At 30.0% G+C, this 25438-nt stretch overlaps 1 protein-coding gene across 2 annotated transcripts in view; it reads left to right on the top strand.

The window, feature by feature from the left end:
- Window positions 1–25438, top strand: part of LOC134687120 (uncharacterized) — an 80159-nt gene that overhangs the window by 7982 nt on the left and 46739 nt on the right. For both annotated transcript variants that reach the window (XM_063547123.1, XM_063547122.1), the window contains exons 2-4: window positions 5329–5472; window positions 13630–13737; window positions 14766–14818. In XM_063547123.1, the coding sequence (XP_063403193.1) occupies window positions 5329–5472; window positions 13630–13737; window positions 14766–14818 (305 nt within the window). The remainder of the gene's footprint in view (window positions 1–5328; window positions 5473–13629; window positions 13738–14765; window positions 14819–25438) is intronic.

Here is a 25438-nt window from a genome sequence, read left to right as displayed (position 1 = left end):
AACACCTTTCATTATGCTCTAAGGGAGTTCTATGATACTTTATTGACCTAACTTATGAAGTGTTTCGGAAATTCTTTTCATTGAAGGAAGCCAAAAAGGACGTTAAAATGGAAATATTTGAGTTACATTTATACTGTACAGAAACTTGCATCAGAATCAGTTGGGACTCTTCATTTTATAAAGGGATGAGTCCAGTGAGACTTCAAATAAAATATCCTAGTTAAGAACTTGGTCTATCAGAGAACTCTTGTACCTGTTATTTGTCCTTCAAGGACATATATAAAAACACTTAAACTCACAAAACATTGAATACCAGAATGAATTTGCTAGTCTCCATGTTAAATTCATTATTTATCATTTGAATGACGGAGAAATAAAATGCAAATTTTGACATTATAATTTTCATTCTGATTGAACGATTTTAGATCCTGTTTAATAAAAGAACATTAATGCTGCAATTATTTTGTAAAGAGCATCTGTTACAGGTCCACGAAATCATTTGTAGAAGTAAATCAACGAATTTCAAATAAAAAATCTAATATATTTATTTGTCTGACTCAGATTTTTTTAATAGTTCTATTATCTTTAATTAAATCTACAATTTGTGTCTTGCCATTATAAGAGCAAGATTCAGTTAAAATAGGACTTTAAAGAAATTTGAAGGAATTTGTTGCAAACCACCTGTACATAGACCAGAATTAAAGTTAATTCACTTGCCACCTTGTTCAGACTGTTTGTCATGACTCTTGTCACAAAGAATGTCTCCAGAATAGATTGCCGAGGCATTTTGACACCTTTTCTTTCATAGGCCCAACATCTTTGTACTGATAATGCTAATTCCTGTCGTAAGGAATATCTTAAGAAGAGCTTTGTCTTTCTAAGATAAGGATAACGATATAACTAATGAAGTATTATCTAATTACAAATTAATAATTAATTAAGTCTTCTTTGTTTATGGCTGCCATGTCTAAAAGACTAATTATTTGTCAGATGAATTATTCATTCTCATCATTGATCTATCATAATGGTGATTAGTTTGGAGATTTCCATTTGGGTTATGATTTTCTACACAAAAATTGTTGTAAGGTTTGGAAAATACACATTTTTCGTGATAAAAGGCTAAAATTATAGATATTAAACTAATATTTAATGATATTTATAAAAAAATAATAAACCTAGTTCAGATTGGTGGCTGAACTGTAAGCAAATTTGATTGATTTCAAAGCAATCACCAAAATTTACACTTGATTCTGGAACATGTTAATTCTAATTAGACACTTGCAAGACAAAAAAAAAAAATGAACATAAATAAGTTACACCCATCAACATTAACTTAATTTTTACCAAATACATGTACATAAGTGTAAAACAATGAATTGTTCCACCTATTAGAAGTTATCCTTGAAACCGTTTGTATTATAACCTGAAATAAAAGTTTCTAAAGTATGAGTAATCAGGGGATGAAAAACCAAGACTAATAGTATCGATATAAGTTATGCCAAGTAAACTTTTCACATAACAGATATATTTGGTCAAGTGTTTACTTTGGGAAGGAATTTCAGTTTGTTCATTGATATGATAAAAAGAATAATATTATCGAACATTTCAGTGAAATATGATACAAAATAATCAAAAGAGGTAATTAGTTATCATAACCCTCTGTTGGACTATCTGTTTAGATACCTAAGGTCATAGAGCAATACTGATAGTTCTTATCTACATGTAGTATACAGCTGGGTTTTTGGCTTTCACCCATGCTGCGGTGAAAAAGTATTAGATATTGTAAATTATTTAGTAAGATTCTCTAAATAAAACACTGTTTAAAGTATTTTTTGGGTGTATTGATGACTACAATGTTTTTCAGTTCCTGAATACATTTTCAGACTAACAGCTTTAATTTATCTGAATGTGTATGAACAAACATATGAAAGTTCTTAAATTGGGTCACTTTCACTAGAGTACATTTTGATTAAAAAGATGAAAAGATATTCATAGAGAATATATACCAAATACTATGTTGCTAAACTATGGACAAAACAAGAAATGTAATTAGTGAGGAAATTCAGAGGCGAATTTAGGATGGGAGCAGAGGACCTGACCCCATCAAAGATTTCCATATACAAAAATGTATGGTTTGAAGTTTTGCTTGTCAAACTCCTCCAACATTGCCTTGTTGAGATAAATTAAGGGCATTCACAGTAACTTATGTCATTTGGTACAAAATCTGTAGCTTTTTATCATTTTCATAAAAAAGAAATAAAAAATTTAACAGAATTATTTTCCTTTACAAATGTCACATGGTTCAATATATGCCTATGAAACCTCCTTTTGCACTTTCTTATCTTCTCTGTTGTAATTAAGTTCTGGAATTGTTATTTTATGTACGGTTTCTCCATCCAATAGCAAAAAAGTGACACAATTAAAAAAATTGAAGCAATAAAACTGTCATTGTATAGAATGATATAGGTTAGAACATGTGTTTTTGGCTTCTTTAAATCTTGGATAACAATCATACAAAGTATTAACCTGCCAGCATTTAAATCTGATATGTCTGTTACCCACAGATAATTCCATTGACTAGACAAGCAGGTATAACACTTGTCAGCAATATCAAGTTACCTCCCTTGTTTGTCATGTGATCTGTCGGGGCATTAAGGTCACCTTAATGAATTTTGGAAAATTTGGTTGATTGAATTTAATGACCGTTTTATTTAATTGTTCCTAATTGTTCCGATCATGCAGAATATTTGTTTCTATTATAGGAAATCAGGGCATAGGTGGTATTTTAAATGAATGTTTGTCTAGAAAAGGATTGAAACCACAAATTTGTAGATATTTTTGTAGACTGAGAATGTTTTCGGCTATATCACTAAAAAAAATAAAAAAATCATTTCATTGTTAAATTACGATTTAAAAAAAAGGCTTTTTAAGTTATATGACTAGAATATTTTTAAAGCCCATTTGCATTGTACCAATTAGCCAGTATATATAGTCAGTTATTTTTAGGGTTTTCCTCATTGACTTGTTCTTAGTCACCATCAGGATAACAATCTTGATTAAACAAATGAACTATGTAACTGTCCAGTCATTGTAAACAACTACCATACATTGAATGACTATTGAATTTTGACTAATTTTAAGTAGCTTAGTAACTGCTGTGTAAAAATCTATTGTACTATTTTTTCAGTACACATTTTATGAGATATACTTCAGATGATGAAATACATTTTTTACAAAGACTAAGGGTGTTCACAGTAACTTGTCAATGTGGTACAAAGGCTATAGATGTTTATCATTTTCATAAAAAAACAAATTTATCAATGTAATAAATGATCATAGCCAAGAGAAAGGACTATTTCATTGTTGGAATTTCATCTTTTTTGTGTAATAAACAAAAGATTAATTTATGACATTAATTTTTCCTGTAAAGTTCATATTTTAACATTACAAAAAGAGTTCATCATGTTCAAGATTACATTGATGGTTTACCTATATATATATAAGTACTAGTAAAAAAGTGATGCATTGAAACCGTTATTATCTTTTAGTAATTTTCTTATATATATATATATATATATGTATTTGTATATGAATGCACAACATAAAATAAAAGTAAATGGTTTTGTCACATTCATGCATTGAAGTTATATTGAAGAATATACACATCAAAGAAGATCATCCCTTTTAATTCCAAAATAAGTTATTTAAAGGCAGTTTATTTAAAGGAACATGTACCAAATGACCTTGATGTTCGATTTGATTTTCAATACATGTAATATTCATATCTTGTTAGCATTGGAAGTGTTTATGATACACATTTATGCTAGAGGCAAGTCCTTTAGTCCCTTAGAAAGCTAAATCTTTTCATAATATGATCAGGTGATCTCTACAATTGATGACCAACTTTGATATAAAACTTATTTTTATTCATGGACAACCATTGCTATAGATTTTTGGAGATAGGAAGATGTTGAATCCATGGTCATCCTTTCCGCAATTCTTTTGTGAGGAAAACATACTGCCCATATCTGACTCAGGACCAAGCTGCCCCCCCCCCCTTTTTTGTGGGAAAAATTTGGTGATCATATAGGGAATCACTGAAGCATGACTTAGATCAGTCAGCGGGACCCCTTATGGAAAGTTCTGGAGCCGCCACTGGCCCAGAATATCGATAAAACTTGTTGAATTTTGATTATTAAAATTTATAGCCAAACAAATGTTTGCAACACTGACAGGTCTTCATGTCCAGTGGAAAATATTTTAAATAAACATTTTAAGTTGTAATAAGAAGAGCTTCTTTTTCAACAGTATATATATACACATGTACATGTATAAGCAATTGAATACATTTGTTATATATTAAATCAGTCATGTCAGTAATTTATGAATTCTTGGTAGTACAATACTAGAAAAAAAATTGACAAGGTTTGCCTTTTTCAACTGTATTTTTCAATAATTCTACCATAGCATTACATGAATGCTGAAATATTTTCCAAACTGTTCTAACTGAATGGAAAAAACATCAAATATGATTTAACTAAGGAATGGATTTGTGTTTTTGACAGTTATGATAAATTTTAGTGATGTTTTTTCTATGGTAATGATTATCCGGTGATGTGCTGTAATTTGTCATTCACTGTTGGGTAGGCACAGGTTTTTGTTGTAAGATTACAGAAGATAGTGTTCTTCCCTTTGTGATATTATCTTTTACACAAACATTTAATTTTCTTCTTGATGGTATCAAATGTTTCTGTTTTTGCAGAATTTAAATATTAACAGTGCTTTTTAAAGTTCAAACGCATTTTCTGCTATCACGTCTACATTATACACATTATTTTTATGTAAATATTTAAAGAGCACAAAAACAAATTTTGTGAATGATTTATTACACAATTAAATGATTTTTTAATGCACAGAAGAAGCATGCTTTTGTACATGTCATAATTTCATGATTGAAACACAAGTTTAACTAACACTGGAGGCCTTGTTTTCTTTTTGGAAGGTGTATGTGGTATAAGCTCTAAAATTTTCTAGTGTCTAATGTGTCCTCCCCCTCCTGTAGTCTCTTTCCCATTTACTCTGTCTCCCACAATACAAAATGTACCTCATTATCTCCGTCAAAATGCAACCATGGTTGACCATGGTTAACATCGCTGACCATTGATAACCATGGTCATCCGACTCAATCTCTCACCGTTTCCCCTATATAATTTCTCAAGACCATGAAAAGTCATTGAAATTTAAAATGAAAATTTTTTTTTTTTATATTCTACATGTATCTTATATGAGGCAAAATAAAGATATTAATATAAAATATTTTTTTTACAGGATGGTTTAGTATGTACAAGCAGTATAACAGCATTAGCCGTACGATATTCAGAAGAACTAAAGGCATCAATAGACAGTGTAACAATGGCCATAGAGGAACTACAGCAGTGTATACTCAATGGAAATTCAGAATTATTTTACTCAGTAGGTTTTATTTAAATTTCTTTGTCATTGTACTAGTAAGTGGGAACAGGAGCCAGACCCATTCCCTATATAAAGCTATACAATAGTAGGGGATAGACTTTTCTTGTACCTGCTTAAGGTGCCAACAAACTCACTCAGGAGCAAGACATGTTCCCTATATAAAGCTATACAATAGTAAGGAATAGGCTTTTCTTGTACCTGCTTAAGGTGCCAACAAACTCACTCAGGAGCAAGACACGTTCCCTATATAAAGCTATACAATAGTAGGGAATAGACTTTTCTTGTACCTGCTAAAGGTGCAAACAAACTCACTCATGATCTGTTTCATGAAGACCCACCACCATCATAAAAGTATCTCTTCCTCCATCGTCAATATACTTTCGATCACATCACACTGTAGACTCTGGGTTTTGTTGTTGTGAAAGTTCCTCCATCGTTTAATTTTCACATATGGAGATCCATGGTGTTTGTTTTGTAGGGTTGCTGTCTATGTTATTGACACACACACACTACACCTCCTTATGTTAATATTTATGTAAAGTATATGTATTTTCTAAAAAAATTATATTGTATTTAAAGCTTTTGGTCATTGGAACATTTTTCATACAAAGTATAAAAATTGAATAGATTTTGAGAAAAAAACATATATATCTTTGTAAGAAAAGTTGATTTAACCTTTTCTGTATCAACAAAAATACTCATAAAACTTGATCATATTTATCAGTTATGACAGTAATTGAGCACGTTTCATAAGAAATATTAAAAAATCTTAATCACGACAAAACCTCAAAAGCTTGTAAATCATGATAATTATTAAGTTAATGTCAGAAATCATAAAATTTAATCTTTTTGTTTTTGAAGTGTTAAACCTGTTTGATGTATGCGTTTACTGTGTACATGGTGTATTGTATGCGCTATTCAGGATATAGGGCAAGAAATATGAAATTTAATATAAAAACATTGGTGCAAGTTTTTAGCAGAGGTTTATAAATATGTCAGATGTATGACATTTTAATGATGCATAAAATATTGTCTTTTAACACTTAATTTAATTTTATCACTTCTTGTTAGATAAAAAGAAAGAAATTTTCACTTCTGTTTGGAGATTTTTTCAGAGTCATATGCCTAATGACAGGATTGTAGATAAATGTATATAAAGTTAATATTTTTGGCAAACATAGATTAGCTTATCTCTTTGAATTTTGATAGCTTTTGAATTATAAAGTCAGGAGGTCATGTCAGACTGCATCTGGGAGATCTTGAAGGATTTTTTTGGCAGGCTGAATGATGAATGTACAATTTACAGAGTTATTTATAGGAATTGAAGTTAGTATAGTCACAAAATTGGAATTTTTAGGCATTTGGCAAGTTTGTGACTTTTAAAAAAATCTAAAACAAAAATTTCAATAAGGTTGTTGAGTATAATATTGGCTACCTGTTTCATTATAGATTGATTAATGTTATATTACTGTATACCTGTTTCATTATGGAGGGTATGGTGTTTTTTATCTGTTCCCTTGTCCATTATCAGCCTGTCTCTAAGTGGTCGCTTTATTGTTGCCACAGCCCAGGATAGTGCCTTTGTCAGGTTCCTTGCAAAATTTGAATGAAGGTTTGAACATTTATCTGATCCTAAGTTCAAAATCTTGGATGAGTTTGAAAATCAGAAAAAAAAGATTGCAGGAGAGTGGAAGGGACCTGTAAGAATTTCTCATAATAAATCTTGTCGGAAAATAGACGAAGTTTTTGAAGTGAAAAAAATAATGATGTGACTCCTCCCAATGCCAGAAGCATGCGAATAAAATTACCGATTTTTGAAGCAGACGTCATATTTATATGTACAATAATTAATTTGCAAACAACTAAGTAAATAATACATTTGTTTCATGTGTAAGACATTCTTTTGTGATGAATTAACATATTTATTTCACATGCATACTTTTGTATGAACTTCACAAGAAATGTACATCTTGCAATGATTACACGTCCATTACAACTGATATGTGCATGGTATTGTTCACAATAATACATTCATCTATCACTGTCATTGTTTTTACTTGAAGCATGTTACTTTTCCATATTGCTGTGAAATTTAAAAACTTTTTTCACATGTTACGGATTCCGCCAGTCACTTATAAGTTTTACTAGGTTATCGTATTACAAATACGTGGATTATGTAATGCATGGGAATCCCAGAAACATAAAATTCATGTACAAATTCTCAAGGCCATTTAAAAATTGTAAAATCAAATGGGAAGAAAAAAAATCGGCACATCTAATTTGTAGAAACAACTGAAAAATTCATATTGCAATATTTGATTATGAATAAACAAGGGCATTAAAAATTATAAAATCAGATAGGATGGTAAAAAATCGACATCTAATTTGTAGAAACGGCTGAAAACGGATATTCTGCTAGAAAATGCTGTTTAATCTGCCTTTTCAAAGCCAGTGTATTATGAAATTTGAATTATAACATGCGTCTACAATTCAATTATATCAATAATAAAAATTGGATTTTTAAAATGACATGTTTGAGCACTTACTAATATTACACTATTAGTTTCCTCAATCAAAAGATGAATACACAAGGGGAATAATTATGTAAACCTAAGTCTTTGTTATTTGAATTTGAAATAATTGTAAATTATTGACTTGTTTAAGAATGTCAATAGAACTAGCATGCTAATGATGAATATTAGATCATATTTAAAACATTTTCTTTCCTGTGTAACATGTCATTAAATAAACATGTGACTATCAATTTCATTACATGTTGAAATGAATATCAATAAAGGAGTCAGAGGTTAAAAGCGTTGGATTACAACCAAAGAAAATATATATTTAGTTTTGTGCCCACTCATCGCTGTTTATTTTACTAATGTTTGTCAGTTTTTGAATAAAAACAGCCTGTTACATGTTTTGCTGCTAGAAATTTCTATTTGATTCTACCATCACACAGCTAAATGACTGGAATGAACCATTTGGAAAATACATGTAACTTCTGTCATTGTAAATTCTATTACCATTTACTAATATTGCAGCATTTATATATTCAAATACAATGTTGACCTTTAATCTTTTCATGTGACTATATATTTTTTATAGCTTGTGAAATTTTACAAGTAATCTGGATGAAATATTGTAATTGATGCTTAAAATTGTGTAAAAAAGGTAAAAGTTGTCAAGTTAAAACTGTTGAAAAAATTAAATTAAAAGTTTCTGTTACTAGTAATAATTTAATGACAGTTCTTCTATTATTTGATTTACTTAAAGTTTGTTCTGCAAATTTAACAAAAGTGAAAAATCTAATTTTTCATTTTATAATTAAACCTTTTACATGTTATGTCAGAAGTTAAACAAGGTCAATTTCAAATGTTTGTTTTTTCTATTTAATGTATAGATTAATGGCTAAATTACATTGGTAAATTGAATTGTAACGTATAGGGTATTATACTAGAATTTACTTTAGTTAAACAAGCATGAGAAATACAAAGATTATATTTGACAAAAGATTCTATACAACCCTATCGGAATGTGATATACCCCTCACAAAGTTATTGTAATTTCCGTATGAAAGTGTGGGTACTTTAAACAGAAAATCGGTGGTGATTCCTAAGTCTCTGGGTGTTGTACATTGTATGGTTCTTGACTTATAAAGGGTTTTTCGGTGATGTATTATTGTGAAACGAAAGCTTTACAAATAAAAACGATGGGTGGACATTATTGGTAAAGAAAGTCAAGTGAAGGGGAAGGTATAGAAGTTTCATTCAGGTATCTTAGTGGTTGGGACGGGGGATAAAAGGTTTTGTATGATCCAGCAATTTACTCTTTTTGAAGTTTACTGTTGACAGCTGTCTTCCAAATCAGGATTCATCTAGGTCCTTATAACTGGAATTTATGAAATTTTTGGGGTGAATTAGGAATTGAAGGGATAAAAGATTGAAGTTTTGCAAGGAAAAAGTAAAATGTCAACTCTACCAAATAATAAAAAATCTAGTTTTCTCAATCAAAAGTACTATCAATATTTAATGAGTCAGATTTATGGAGACTTGAATAAAGTGTGTTTTGTTACATTAAGTAAACTCCCTATCTTTCAGTTTCGTTATTTTTGTTGCAGGTTGCTCATTATGATTAGAAATTATGATAAGGGTATTTGATTGTGATTAATGAATCTGATTTCTAGTCGTTTGATAGGGTTGATATCAGCTTTTTAACCGAGCATGTTAGATTGGATACGAGCATGTTAGATTGGATACGACATGGAAATTTATCATTGGAGACTATTGATAAATTAATTTTGTCGGTTTTCAATAAAGGACCACCCAAGGATTCTTGCAGTTTTAAAAATTAAATACTAAACAATATGGTTAAATTGAAATAAACAATGTAAAAAACACTTAAATGTTGAAGATTGTGTCTTAGATTGTTTTGAATTTCCTGCCCACAAACAATTAGAGATGTTTTCATGTTCAATGATCAGGATGTTTTGACAACTTTGAAGTAAATTTATCATGAAAAGAAATTGATTGATTTAATCTTTAATGACATGGAAGGGTTTCGTGTTGCACCTTGCTATAGCAAAGTGGTGGAATTTTGACGAAAAATATCCATATTTTGTCATAAATGGGAAAAAATTGTAGAGGTAAAATTTGCCAGTGTACAGACAGATTAACGTAGCTACTTCTACCCTTCAGTGAAAAAAGAATAAATTTGTGACTTTTCTCATTTTTTTATGTCGTCTGCCCAAACAAAAAAACAGAAAAGTCATGTCTGTGGACCGAAAAGTTATCATTTTGATATATCGAAAAATGTAGTGAATAAAAAATAAGATATGTCTTTGATCTGAATTAGCAAAGACATCATTATGATTTAAAAAAATAATAAAAATCCATTTTTATGTTGAAATATTTTTTTTTCCATATTTCTATAATTGGGAAGATTTGTATTGACATTGTAACATGTGTGAGCTGTTGAATTAAATTGAGACATCAAAGTGATCTTGGTCATGGTCCATTATTTTAATGGACCTGAGGATTAATTGACCATAACTAAAGGCTTTCTACTGCCAAATTTTTATTAACTTGGCAATAAAAGTTTCTAAATGTAAATCATCACTTTCTCCAGGGGTGATCTAGAAGGGGGCATAATTGGGGAGGTCAGAAATTGTCTATGATATAAAAAGTTACTTAATCTTAAACTTTTGTGATTTGAAATTTTTATATCTTCATCGGATCACTATACAATATAAAGCAGTAGTTCAAATTTTCAAAAAGATCTGCATTCTTGTCTAACAGTTAAATATATCCTATTATAAAGTTGGACCAAATTTAAATATAAACTATATCAGCATACCTTAAGGGATAAACAGATAGATTTATGATCAAAAGGCCATGGGATAAAATCTTAAAAGACAAAATCAGTACATAAATTGAAATTGACCACTGATTTATATGAAATTTTTATGTATAGTTTCTTAAATTTTATTGTATATAAAAAGTTAATGCCTCATTTCTTATGGGTAAGTGTTAATAAGGTTTGATATCCAAAGAAATTTCCTTATGAAAAAAACATTGACCTACACAATAATAAATCTTCTAAAATTGAATACTTGTAAATATTAAAGGAAATTTTGGGTTTCTATTAATGATACACTAGCCCGACAACACAATCAATTAAGTAGTGACTCTTTTTTGTACAGTGTGCTCCAATGTATATTTTACTGATATTTGCTAGCAAGAACTTAAATACTCAGCTGTAATATTAACCCTGATGTTTGATTTTTGTGCCCTAAATGGAAATAGTATGGCATTTATTATAAAGGTAAACATTTAGTGAAAGTGTTGTACCAGTTTCTTACAGAAATAAGAAAAAAAATGTTAGTATTTAAAGATACTTTATTATGACAGTTTTCAGTGTAAAAATTAAAAAAACAAATTTCTCATAATACAATATACTTGTTGGTAATAGTGTAATGATGTTCATTTGAGCAATTCAGTACATTTTTGTACTGGTTTTACATTATCTTCAACTGGTACAACAAATCATAGAACAAAGAAATCGTAGCTTACGATGTCAACTGAAACAAGAAGCTACAAGTGTTGCCTTCCTATTGATGGATGACACAAGTCACATGACACAAGTCAAGTCTCCCTTGTAATCGTACACTACAACTTTTGTAACTTTATTAAAAGGATTAAGTTCCGATCATTCATACAATCAGACTTCATGTCTCAGTGGTGCTATACACGAGACCGTGATGATGTGGTATAGCACATCCCAGTGTAATAACGATCATCGCTCACCCGTACTGACCCAATGTACTATTGTGTAAAAAGTTGATATTGAAATCTTTACGTTTTTGCTGTCTGTTAATATTGCATTGAAAACTACACTTCGTTGTTTTGAATTTATTGATTTGTTTCTGTTTATATTATTAATTTTTCAACGATGTTGCCATAATTAATACATTTTTTTCTACAGAAATCTAGACACCAGCCGCTATTTCTATTCAAATCTTCAAAAATTAATAGGATTGTGAAATTTCATCTTGAAAGATAAAGAAACATTTGCATAATGATTTTATTTTATTGACAATATGGAGACGTAGCCTTCAGCAATATCCGTTTTCTTTGAAAAGATAACTTTAATTTAACATCCGTTTTATAGAATAATAGACTTCTTGTATTCTGGATAATCTATTCTTCTCACACCTTAAAGTTTAAATTATGTTGTTAACTATAGAAGCATAAACTTGATAAAAGTGTTCCCATATTATATAAATAATAAAAAAATAAAGTTCATTCAAAAGAAATAATTTATATAAGATATTTAGTGCTTTTCACTAGTGAAAAAATGTTAGGACCATCCCCCAATTATACATCAGTTATTCCAGTACAATAATCTAAATTGCTTTTATTTTTGTCAGTATGGTAAAGGCCAATTTCATTAAAGTTATACTGAGAAAGAATATATTGTGCAATTTATCAAGTGAGAAAACAGAAATTTAAAATATCCTTGTAATTCATATATAAAAGGTGAAAGTACAAGAACTGTTTGTAGTTGAGGCTCCATGTGTCTGAACACATTTTTTACTAAGTGACTTAGATGTCGTCTGCAATTGTCCTGTGGTTAGATTCTTTTGTTGTCAAAGATGTTGTTCATTTGAGCAATTTTGAAGATTGCCCCGAGCATTGCTTTGCATGGAATTCAAATATATAAAAAAGAAGATGTGGTATGATTGCCACAAGAGACCTTTAAGGAGACAGCATTCTGTGGATTTTTTTGATAACTTTTGGGCCTCTTTATCTGTGTACGTTAAATGCCTTGAAGAAAAACCGTAATCCAAATATGCTATGAATTCAATTGTAATTTACATGTAAAATATGTGAATGTATTGCACATGCTCCGAGTGCACATGTTCCTCTTTGGGCACCATTGATGCAAATTAAATGTATATTTGATAAGTCCAAATCTGATTTAATTCAATTTGAATACTACAGGTAAATCTTGTGGTTTGAGAATTTTGAGAATAATTCGTTTTCACTCTTAAATAAATTGCACAGTTACTATTAAAAGGCACTAAATGTAGCATCATAAACTAAAAAAATTTATGTATTCATAATTGATAAAAATGGACTAGGTATTCAGAAAGTAAAAACTAAAGGAACACTGCTTTTACTGCAGTAAAAGTTACAAGGCCTTGGATACAGAGCTGTAGCCCTCACCTCGTTGAATTTTGAAGATTGCCCCTAGCACTGCTTTGCATGGAATTCAAATATATGAAAAAGAAGATGTGGTATGATTGCCAATGAGACAATTCTCCACAAGAGACCTAATTAATGACACAGAAAATAACAACTATAGGTCACTGTAGTCAGCCTACAACAATATGCAAAGCCCATACTGCATACTGGGCTATTAGAGACCCTGAAATTACAATGTAAAACAATATAAATGATCGGCCTAGGCCTAACTTACGTACAAAATATGAAAGCAAAACAAATATGTAACACATCAATCAAATATGCTCATTTTGGTGCATTTAAGAAAAAAAAATTAAAACAATGACACATTTTAACTATTGATAATATGTTACATGTACACAGAATATTTATTTCTCCAATGTTTTTCAAATGATATATATTTCTATTTCAGGCTACCCCAGTAAGCTCAAGTTCTTTGGCAAGTTTGTCTAGTGAACCTAGTTGCCATAGTTACAGTTGCCGACCAGAATTGCCGCCACCTATTCCTAGCATTCCGCCTGTAAGTAAACAACTGTGGATTTATTATTATTTGTGGTATGCCAATTTTTTGTGTGTTTCGTTGGTACAAATGAATCAAAAGTTCGAAAGTTCAATGAATTACAAATTTTCTATAGGCTTGACATGCAGATATTGGCAAAAGCGAGAAATCAAATATCCTCAAAAATGCAAGTTTCCCTCAATCCACGAAAAATTGATACCCAATATAAATAAATCCACAGATTATGAAATTTTTCAGTTACAATAAAGTACTGTGGATTCATTATTATTCGTGGATTTCGTGGGACCAGTTGAACCACGAAAATAAATGTTCAACGAATGACAAATTTTCTTGTGGCTTGTATGCAGACTTCGTCAAAACCACGAAATAAAATCTCCATGAACATCCACAATCCACGAAAATTGGTGACCACGAAAATAAATGAATCCACAGTATACAGTTATTTAGATAATTTTCTCATTTTAATACTGAGCATACATCAGATATTTAATACTAGGTTTAATAAAAAGTAAGATATGGTGCCCCAAAAAAATACAAATGGAAATGCCATTTTTCAAAAGCGAGAATAAGATTGAATGACAGTTACTATCAAATCTGTCTTTACATTAAAGGTCAAATGAAGAACATGACCATTTTTGGCATCAGCAAGGAACAAATTGCAATACAATTTGGATGACTTTATGATGTATTTGTACCAATAAGAGGAGAAAATTAAACAGTAAATCTTGATCTTAAATAAATATTGGGTTTTAATCTACAAATGAACAGAATCAAGGTTCAATGCACTGAGTCTGCTTTTTCATTAGATCAGCCAAGATTTTATGACTTTTTCTGATTAATGTATCTCATAAAGAAGCAAAGATACTAGGATTACAATTCAGATTATTTATAAATCAGGAAGAAGAGATTGCAGTGCCATCACAAACTTTCTAGTTTGATTTAGAATCTTTTCTGCTAAATATTCGTATTGCAGTCTAGCAGAAAAAGAAATAAAATGTATGATATATGTGGCAGTTTTATGATTTCAGCCAACATCCAGTCATATAGATAAAGCAGGCAGTCTTCACAGTATTCCTACAAGGTAGGTTTTGTATAAAGTTCAGGATTAATAACCATCTGCTGCAGGAGAAAAGATAAAGTTCAGGATCAAGAGTTACAGTCTTAGATAAAAACAATATATTTATACCCTACTACATTTGATTGTGAATGTATAAAACAATGAATTAGGTGATGATCATATCGGTTGTCTTTGTCACTTTGCACCAATATATCATCAGTGAAATTAGATGTCCAGCATTCATCATGCTTTTCAATATAAACATGTGATCAAATTGCTGAAAGACCCCCCCCCCCCCCCCTTTTTATTCCCCCTTCATGAATTTTTAAAAACTATCATTCTGTATTGCCTATAATATCTTGGTGTAAATTAGATACATACATTCGTGCTAACACCCTGAAGGAAACACATGGTCCTAGTTGTTACAATTAAATTTTTCATATGTATAAAAGTGAATGGCTGCTGAAAATTTAATTTTTGAACATAGTAAGCAAGATTGGTGATTAAAGAAATGATGGCTATACTGACATTTTGTATCTTGGATCATTACTGAAAACACCTGCAATATTTGTAAAGAAAAAATGTAGTTTTTTTGTTGCCCTCCTTTCTAATGCTATGTTGCAGAGCTCTAACTAAAAATAAATATTTGGCACACCCAAACACTCGACATAATGGTTTAAACAAACAGAAGTGAACAAAAAATTACAAAAGCTAATCAAAACATTACATAATGTTAAAATAATCAGTCTGGTTAGGTGTAAACAGACCTATGATTGGATAACCTTAACACCTGTGGAAGTAAAATGACAGATTGACTGTCCTGAATTCGATGTGTATTCATAACTTGATGTGGTATTGGAAGTATAGGTTTTATCATTAAATGTGGTCAGGTTGTATAACTCTAATGCAAGACATGATAGTTGTGGTTTGCCTTGGAGCTTATTTTTGTAAACATTGCATAGTTCTAAAAGTACAAGGAAAAAAAGTTAGATAAAGCAGATTTTGAGTGATTGAAAAAGGATATTGACACAGCTACTGATTTCTTGTAAAACATGTCTTGAACTTTTGATTAATGTCATGACAACTATTTCAGGTATATTCAGGAAGGTCTTGAAATTTATATCTATGCCTTATGTATGATGTCTTGTACCATTACTTAGATGAATAGCACAGTGTTGCTGTTATTTCTAAAATTTTCTCAATTTGGCAGATCTAAAAATAACATCAATTGTTATACTCTAGTTTTTGATGGCTGTCACTTCTTGAAGTAACATAGAATAATCACGGCTTCAGTACAAATGCTATAACTAATATAGTGTACTACTTTACAGTGCAAAGATTAAAAAAAACAAAACAAAATAACTGATTATTTACATTTTCTTGATATGACAAAATCTGTTGGTTCCTGTATTTTTCAGCACTAAGGTTCGGCATTTATTTTCATTAAAGCATCTGGGAAGTTTTACTGAGCAATTGGTGCATTTATGGATTTCTTGATAATTCACAAGCCCATTTACTAAGCCATACAGACTACAGTCCACATGGTCTGTCTCTTATTTTGTATTATAAACATTCATGGCTTTTATTTGTTTATACACAAATTCCTTGTAAATATTTCGTACTTATCCAACCTGTTTCAAGTCAATAAGTCATAGCACTCTTGGAAATCCCCTTTCTGAAATATTCTATGTTCTATCTTATGGAATAATTTGACCAGATGCTACCTGTTGTTTACCTATATATTATGTTCGTTAACAGGTGTACATATAGTACAAAACAATCACCAACATTGATCAGGTTTGATAAGGATTACTTCCCCAGCAGGAAGTCGTTTCTTTAGCTAAGATAAAACAAGGTTTTTATGGCTGTTTATTTGTAATACAGAGTACATATCAACATGCATTGTAATAGATGCTAGATTATTTCCATATGTGAATTTAAACTTTGACATTTTATGTAGGCAGGTACTCCAGAGTACAAACTAATACACATGGTGCACTGTGAACTATGTGACATCATATTAAAATTTTGTTTTTGCAAATATTTTAGTTCACAAATAAGATAAAATGTTGTAGCTCCCTTTTAAAACTTAACAATTAAGATAAAATGTGGTAGCTCGCGTTTTTCCAAATTTAAAATTCAGTATGAGATTAGTAAGCTAAACTGATTTTTTGATCCCAAGATAACCGCCTTAAAAGGTTAATTCCCATTTTTCCGATCCATGTGAAATGATTTATAAGAAAACATTTACATTGCTATCTTTGTTGAATCAAATTTTTCCAGGTCATCGATAGGCCAATATATAATATAAATCATCAGTAAAAACTAGACATTTAGATTAGTAAAATTCATAAATGTGCTTTCTTTGTGGGAAATTTGTGTTCCAAAACGGCTATATTTTTATACTATGCATTGAACTATGCATAAAATGCTCATAAAAATGAAACATCTTTCCAAAAAAAGCATAAAAACATGAAGATTAATATGAAATGATATTTCTTTGGGTCAGTGAAATTATCAATTCGACCTGTGGTCATTTTAGACATCAATCACCATAGACAGGTGTAAACTATAGTGTAAATTATACCTCAATTTACCTGACAAAATGGTGATAAATATCTGTCAACAAATGTCCCACTACCATGTAAAATGTTGATCCTTATTTGATGGTTATCTCTTTTCCTGTTAGAGAACTATAATTTTTGGCAGAGAATGAATAGCCCACCTAAATTGTTATATAGGTGTAGAGTAAAGAAGATTTGAGATACAAAAATTTACAGAATAAATTTTATTTTGACGTAAGCCTCTCTTAAAGAAATTTCATGGGGTTGGTGCTGTCTCATGAGGTTTTCTGTTTAGTTTTTCACTAACTGTAGTTTTTCTGTCATTTTTATTTTTATTCATTTGATTATATTTTTTTTTATGTTTTTTTCTTTGCCAAATGGTATCTCCTCTCTCTTTCTAAGTGGCAGAAAGTTTTTAAAGGTGATTTTAACATATGGAATGAATTCCAGTTGACAAGGGAATAATACATCTGTTTTTATTTGCAATAAACTGTTTGTGTAATTGTTTGGACTTGCTGTCAGCTTTATACATTCTGTTGGTGAACTTGCTTGGACTTGCCCGTCACAGCTTACATTCAGATTGAAAATTTGTATCAATTGTACGGAAAAAATAATTATATGATTGATGTGAAAATAATTCCAACCAGATGATTGTAGTGTGTCAAAGTGTTTAGTCTTATTACTTGTTTCTGAGTGACAGACAAATTGATTAACATATGTGTTGTTAGGGATGCAAAATATTAAAAAAAATGCATTTAATGTCTTTTGTCTTCCTTATCATTTGTATCTGGTAGGCGAATATTGGAAAAAGATCAGTTCTGCATTGGATATAAGTGATAAAAATATTTTACGAGCATGGAATAATAGAAACTGGCTCTGAAGTAATCGGAAAATGGAAATAATGGAAAAGTCTTGCTTAAATCTAAATTGTCGTTGTTTAATGAAGCTTGTACATAAAAGTCATTATATTCACATACTCCTTAGTTATTAGCGAAATCAACACATTTGTAAAACCAGTAATTCTCGTTGATCAAATGATTAATGTAAGAAGCCTGACATTAGACACAAAAACAGGATTTTCTACTTTTGCTTTCATTTGTTGTCCATTCTAATCTGATCAAAACAAATCAACATATTAATCAATGCTGGACAAACTAGTTAATCTGTTGACATCTAGGAACAAACTGTTTTATTTGTTATTTGTATGTCCATTTATCATATTTAGAAATCTTCCTTTTATCCCCTGTCCACTGTCTTTTGTCATCCTGCTTTTATTCATTTTTGCTATGTGACAGGTTGTTATAGCCAGTAGCAATGTGTAAACTGACTATTGTGTTTAAGGCAGATTATTTGTTTAAATAGGAACATGCAAGATGGTGCCAAAATGATGAATGGAAAGATTTTGTATTTTTACTCAGCAGATGACAGACGTCTTTCACCTGAGGCTTGTATCTCCCTGGTTTTGTTGAATTTCATTTTTGAATTGAGGAAGATACAAACTTTGTTCATTCATCATTATTATTAATTGACTGTCTATCATCTGAAAAATATAAATCGAGAAATTACAAGTCAATTTATCTTACTATTCTTACCTATAGCTGCCATTCATGATATTTTCTAAAACACATTGAAGAAAATTTGCCCGAGATTTTTTTTTTTTTTTTAACTTGTTAGATTAATTAATGACTTTTCATCAAATTTCATTTTTAGTTGCAGATTTAAGTAGAAGTAGGTTTTATAACTGACAGTTGAAAAGATGATTGATTAGGTGTGAAAATGATGATATAATTGACACAACAACCACTATGCGCCACCATGTTTGCATAATTCACACTTTCTTCTTTTAAATGTAGCAATATGCCATGTGCAAGTTAATTTTCCCTAACAATGATCACTTTATTATTTTCACATAGTTTTTTGGCTCATGTCACCCTCCAGGTCTATAAATAGTGCAGCTGTTGCAAATTAACCAAAAGATAAAAGAGAATTTTCAATCATAAAAAAATATCCGCTGAAATGGAATAATCAGATATTTCAATACAATGATGTGTATTTAATGTACCAATTCATTGTAGATTATTCAAGTTTTTGTATTTTATAGAATGCACCTGGTCCAAGGACACAGTTATCGTCCTTTGGTTTTCGTTGTCTACGAATATAGTCCCTAGTGTAAACAGTGTATAACTTGCATGTTTTATTTAATACACTTTCCCAATTTATTTCTTTATATTAAATGCATGAAATATTAAGTAGGGGGATGTAATTACATGTCAAAAAAATTTGGGTGCTGAAACTTTATGTTAAGTAGTGATTTGGTCCAGTTCTAAAAGGTCAAATTTTATCACGTCTGAAGCTGTCAAACTGAATTGTACACCCCCTTAACACAGAATTGTCAGTATTTTGAGTTAGAGCTGGGAGAAGTTTCTATAATTTTGATATTATTTGTCTCACTGGTAGTACACTACACTGTAAAAATATTTTTGAGAAAGAGCAGGTGCGATTTTTTTAATTTGAATTTATTGTCTAAAAGAAATGCACTACGAAATAACTGTGTTCTCGGGCCACCTGCTATTGAGATTTATGTAGAAAAAATCATTTTGAAAATAAAACAGATCTCTGGTTTTAGGAAACGTTAGCATTGATCCGTTTACAATCGTTCAACCTTTAAAGCAGGCTTTCTGACTTTATGATAGTATAATATTAAGTTACTTTTAAAATTACTTGAGATGTTTTTCACTTCCATTTATAAAATTTGTTAAAAATTGATACAAAATTTCATGAATGAATTAATTTTATAGAGAAGAAATTTAAAAGACAAAATTTAAATTTTCTTTTTTAACATGAAAAAAAAAAATGATACAAATTTTCATGAATGAATAAATTTTATAGAGTAGAAATTAAAGACAAGATTGATAGGTATACATGACAAATGAGAGATAATAGGTTATCTCGAACATTGCTTTATCTATGGTTGGTAGTTTTATGCGTTTTGTTTATGGTCATGTTATATGAGTCATACAAGCATGTCCTACTGTGTAAACCTTTAAAAATGCACTTTATATCCTTGGCTAATATTTCAAAAAAACCAGTCATATATCTCTGGTATTTGTATGTCTAATGTTTTTTCATGTAAAGGGATACCTCATTGATAATCTATCTTGTCTAGTTGATTGTGTGCTCTGTGTGCACAATTTTCATTTCCTTATTAAGACATTTTTGGCATTTCAAGGAGAGAAGGAAGTTAAGAATAAAAAATATGCTAAAACAGGGAAGCAGCTGATCTAGGATTTTTGAAAGAGTTCTGTAATTCCAGAAAAAAAATAAGACAATATATTTAACAGAGAGCAACAAGTCAAATAAATTTTGGATGATATTGGCTAAAAAATTATATAAATCAGAATTATATGAAATTTATTTGGCATTTTTTTTTCATTAAAGGCATGGTGACTAAAGCTTAGTTAGACAATCTTGCTGGTATGTCTCGTGTGTTTAATAAGATCCAAGATATTCAAACAGTATTTTTTGTTTGAGTATATTGATAGTGTGTATTGCGGAGTTAACCTTCTAGTCAGACCATAATTTATCTTATAATACCTGTCATAAATGAATGAGTGTCAATGTCATTGGACAATAAATAAATTTCAAAATAAAATTTCACCAAGATTAATAAAGTCATCATTAATTATTTCTTATAAATAAATATATTTGACATGTAATTGGTTATAAATCAAATTGATTGAAATAAAAATCATGAGGTCACAATTTGCTTTCAATGGGATCTGACATTAGTTCATTTGCCAAATACCTATTTGATTCTGTTATTACACACTTTTTGAAAGAATTACTTCCCTTAATGAATCGTAGACTGGTTCCATACCGAACAAAATTGGCTTTTGCCAATGCAAAGCATAGCAAATTGAAAGTGGCGTATCGGCGGTTGAACTTATTTTTCACGAAAAAATAATTTCTGATGTCAAAAGTATTAAGCTAAACAACAAATTAATATAATTAAAACATTTGAAAACCGTAAAGTTTACTCACATTACGCACAGGTAAATTTGTCCTTTCTGTTAGCTCCCCATTGTAAATAAAAAATAATGTCCCTCATAAGGGAGACAACTTAAAAGAGATCTCTAATAACAGGGTTAATTGACGGGAATTGGCAAATAGCCTATTGGGATCAGGAAAAAGGTCAACAGAAATAAACCTGAAAAGGTCAACAGAACAGAGTCCCACCAATGTAAAACTGATCCTCGTGAGCTGAGCTTGGACACTACATCTGTATTCATTCTGATTGGTTTTAAATGCACATTGAACCAAAATTCTACATTAGAAAATTGCATGATCCCACTGTATAAGGGTCAAGATTCCACTGTAAAAAAGATCATGAAGAACACAATTACCATAGCGAGCACTTGGCAGAAACTCTATTTACACTTGTCGATCTGACGTAAAATTAAACAACTCCAATGCATTTGTATTTGATCGCCTTTCAGTTTATATTTGATCATCTTTCAGTTTAATGTGCAAAAAAAAATATCTATTTACTTTTTTAACGGAAAACACTAATGCCCAATTGAGGTTATTCAGGGTTTTAACAGGATTTTACTTGCCGGGGTGTAAATAACATCATAAGCAATAATATAAATAACGTTTCATAAAAATGGACTCTTGTTTGGATTAATTTCATGACTAAATGCTAGGAGATTATCGAAGATAAATATTAGATATTTCATTGCCATAATTAAACGAAAAACATCATATAAATCACACATAAAGAATTAACATTACTGAATTAATCTTTTAACTGTGTGATTTTAGGTAGAAAAATATTATGATAGGTTTGTTTCAGGAGAACCTTTGATCTAGTGGATAATGTTATAAATTAAATGATTTTCTATCAAATAAAATGTGCTCAAGAAATGTAAAAGACATTAGTATCTACCTATTATGTCTAGATCAGAAAAATAAATAGTAACGGATTACAAAATCGTAATCGGTACTATTTCCTCAAGTTGTTTTTGTACCCCTGGCTAAGTTTTGACAGTCGTAAATCCCATTTACTGGTTAATTGTCACATATTTAGGTAAAGAATGTATGAATTGTCAGGTGATTGGTTGGTTAAGGTCATATTAAGTGAAAACTTATAAACTAGCCAACAGTGGGGTTAGATAAATGAATTTTCTGTTTATCCATTAACTGTCATTGATAACAAGTTCTCCCATACTGTGAAAAGAGCATAGTTTACAGAATTTTACTCCACTGGTGTTTCCCTCCCATTAGATTTATAGCCTTTGTGTTTTACGGCCAGGTATAGCCTTTTGAAGTATACTCTAGTCCTTTAGATGAGAGAGTTGTCTTATTGGCACTCATACCACATCTTCTTAAATCTCTTTTTAAAATCATTATGGTATAATGTTTCTTAGGACTTGCTTATTATTATCGATTGATTAATCAAATCAAATCAATCAAATAATTTTATTGCCATATAAATCAAAAACATGATCTGTGACAAACATAACATATATATACAAAAATACAAAAATACACAATACAATATTAGAATATAAAATGTATTAGATCAAATTTCTTTTTTTGGGTCTCCCATCCTCAGTTCTAATGACTGTTTTATAAAGGAAACTGTATTTTTAATTTGACTGTGAGATGTGGGGTTTAGTATTATTTTAAGTTTAAGCATGTCATCTTTAACATTATCTTTCCACTCTGAATTGGTTTTTATTAAGTTAAAATAATTGTCTCTATAAAATTTATATTTAGGGCATTTGAGAAAGAAGTGTTTTTCGTCCTCTATCTCATTACAAAATTTGCAATATCTCTGATCTCTAGGGATCTTAAGATGTCTACCCTTTTCTATTAAAAGAGTGTGTTCGCTAATTCTGAATTTTGTTAATAGTTTTCTGGAGTCAGAATAGTTATGTTTTAGGTAAAATTCTTGTTTCAAGTTAATCTTAATATTTTTGTATAGGAAAATTTTATTATTTTCATTTAAGTCCTCTATCTTTTTTCATTTATTACTGCTTAACTGTGTGTTAGGGAGGTTACTGTCTCTTTAAAGTTTATTTCTGACTTCTCATATTCTAACACAATGTTTTCTCAACTTTTTCTTAAAAAAATGTATATTTGTCTGATTAGATCCAAAATTGGTAATATCATGTATCGGAAAACAGTCATTAGAATTTTTCATTTTTCTCCTTGAACGATAACAATTCATTTATTGAATCATTGCAGTTTTGTATTGTGGTTTATTGTAGGACAAGTATTTCAATTGTCATTATGTGCAAATTGATTTTTGAAAAAATTTAAACAATTTACAAACAATTTATATTTTAAAGATTTGAATTACGATAAGTCTACCTACAAACTGACATGCAAGGTATTGTTATTTTAATCGAAGAAAATTGACAAAAATACAAAATGATAAAAATCCATTTTTGTGCTATTTAATTTGATTTTTATCCTTTTTACCTACAAATTAATAAATCACTCCAGGTGTTTCCTAATTTACATTTACCTGAAAATATTTTCACAAGATATTGGAAGACCTTTTAACAAATTATATAAACGTTTATTTGTGAACTTAATCAAATGCAAATAATAGGACTGATCTTTTGTCCGAAAAAGAAAATCATTTCTATAATTTTATTTTTGCACAAAATTGATGATTAAATAATGACAGATTTGATAGGAATGTTATGAAACCTTGGACAAATTTAAAGTTTTCGAACCTTTTATTCAAATTGATAAATATTTTTCTTGGGTAATGCTTAAATTGTGAAAATACAGACAGAGGTATGTAACACCAGTAAACATAGGTCTGTTTTTCTTTGTTTGATGTCTGTGGTGTGAAATTGATAGGGTTTTTGAAGAAAGAGTGTAAATTTCCTCACTTTAACCTACGATTGAGATATCATTGGCTTAGCCCACGACATCTGTCACGTATCATTCGTCTTTGATGTGTGAAAAATGTCATCTGAAATAGTAACTTCCTATTCAGGTTATAATTGAATATAAAATATCTTAAAATTGCAGGAAATGTTTTTAAATGCAATATATGGATTTCCAAGCACTATATTTGTAACATGTTTTTTTCTCTGGAAAATTGTATTTTTACATTCAGTAAATTATGTTTACACAGATGTGTTTCCCATCAAATGAAAATAACATTTTATTTTTACAAGATAATTTCCACAATATTGACATTTTCTGGTAGATTTGAGTTGAAACATTGACCCATCATCCCTAATGGCGTATTTCAAATACCTTGGGACACTAAAGAGGTTTTAAGTTTACATCAGAATTTGTTAAATGGATATTTTTTCTCGTTTAAGATTTAGCGTTAATAGATGCTGTAAAAGATAATTTGATAATTCTGATGCTAGTTAAAGTTTGACATTTGTTTATCAAATAATCGTCACTAGGACCATATTGTTTTGAGGAAGATGTTAAGGATATGTGGTCTTCTTTCCATGTTATTGACTGATGGCTGGTTGTTCATGCAACATTGCCTAATTTAAGTGTTGTTTAGTTGATGTACTATTATTAAATGGACTCTAATTATAATTGAATCAATAAATGACCAATATTATGCCTGTCTATGTCAGCTTCCATATCCTCTATCATTACTATAATTAACTAGCTTTATGTGAGGGTCAGAATGGGTGTGGACATTATTTTTGTAGGCTCTGATTTTTTAAAGCCATTTATCTTATTTAATTTCTGGTCCATTCCTGTCTGTTCTTTATATTTTAGAAATCTGTATACTCTTTCTTTTTCCCCCCATTTTAACTCCCTCTTTTTTATATTCTGTAAACCCCAACCATGGACCCCTTGAATTGCCTAAAGCCATATTGGTACAACTTGAATGCCTGTTCCAAATCATATATGGTTTGGCCTTTCATATGTTTTGATAAAAACCATCATAGATAAGTCATAATGAACAAAATATATGCATCTGACGTAAACAATTGTTGGTACTGACTTGTGATTCAAACAAATGTCTTTATACTAGATCTTACTCTTTTAAAAAAAATGGGTTTAGATATGGTAGATATAGTGATAT

This window comes from Mytilus trossulus, chromosome 10, assembly GCF_036588685.1.
Source record: "Mytilus trossulus isolate FHL-02 chromosome 10, PNRI_Mtr1.1.1.hap1, whole genome shotgun sequence".
Lineage (NCBI taxonomy): Eukaryota > Metazoa > Mollusca > Bivalvia > Mytilida > Mytilidae > Mytilus > Mytilus trossulus.
The sequence above is the reverse complement of the archived record's forward strand: the minus strand, read 5'-3'. Positions and strand labels throughout refer to the sequence as shown.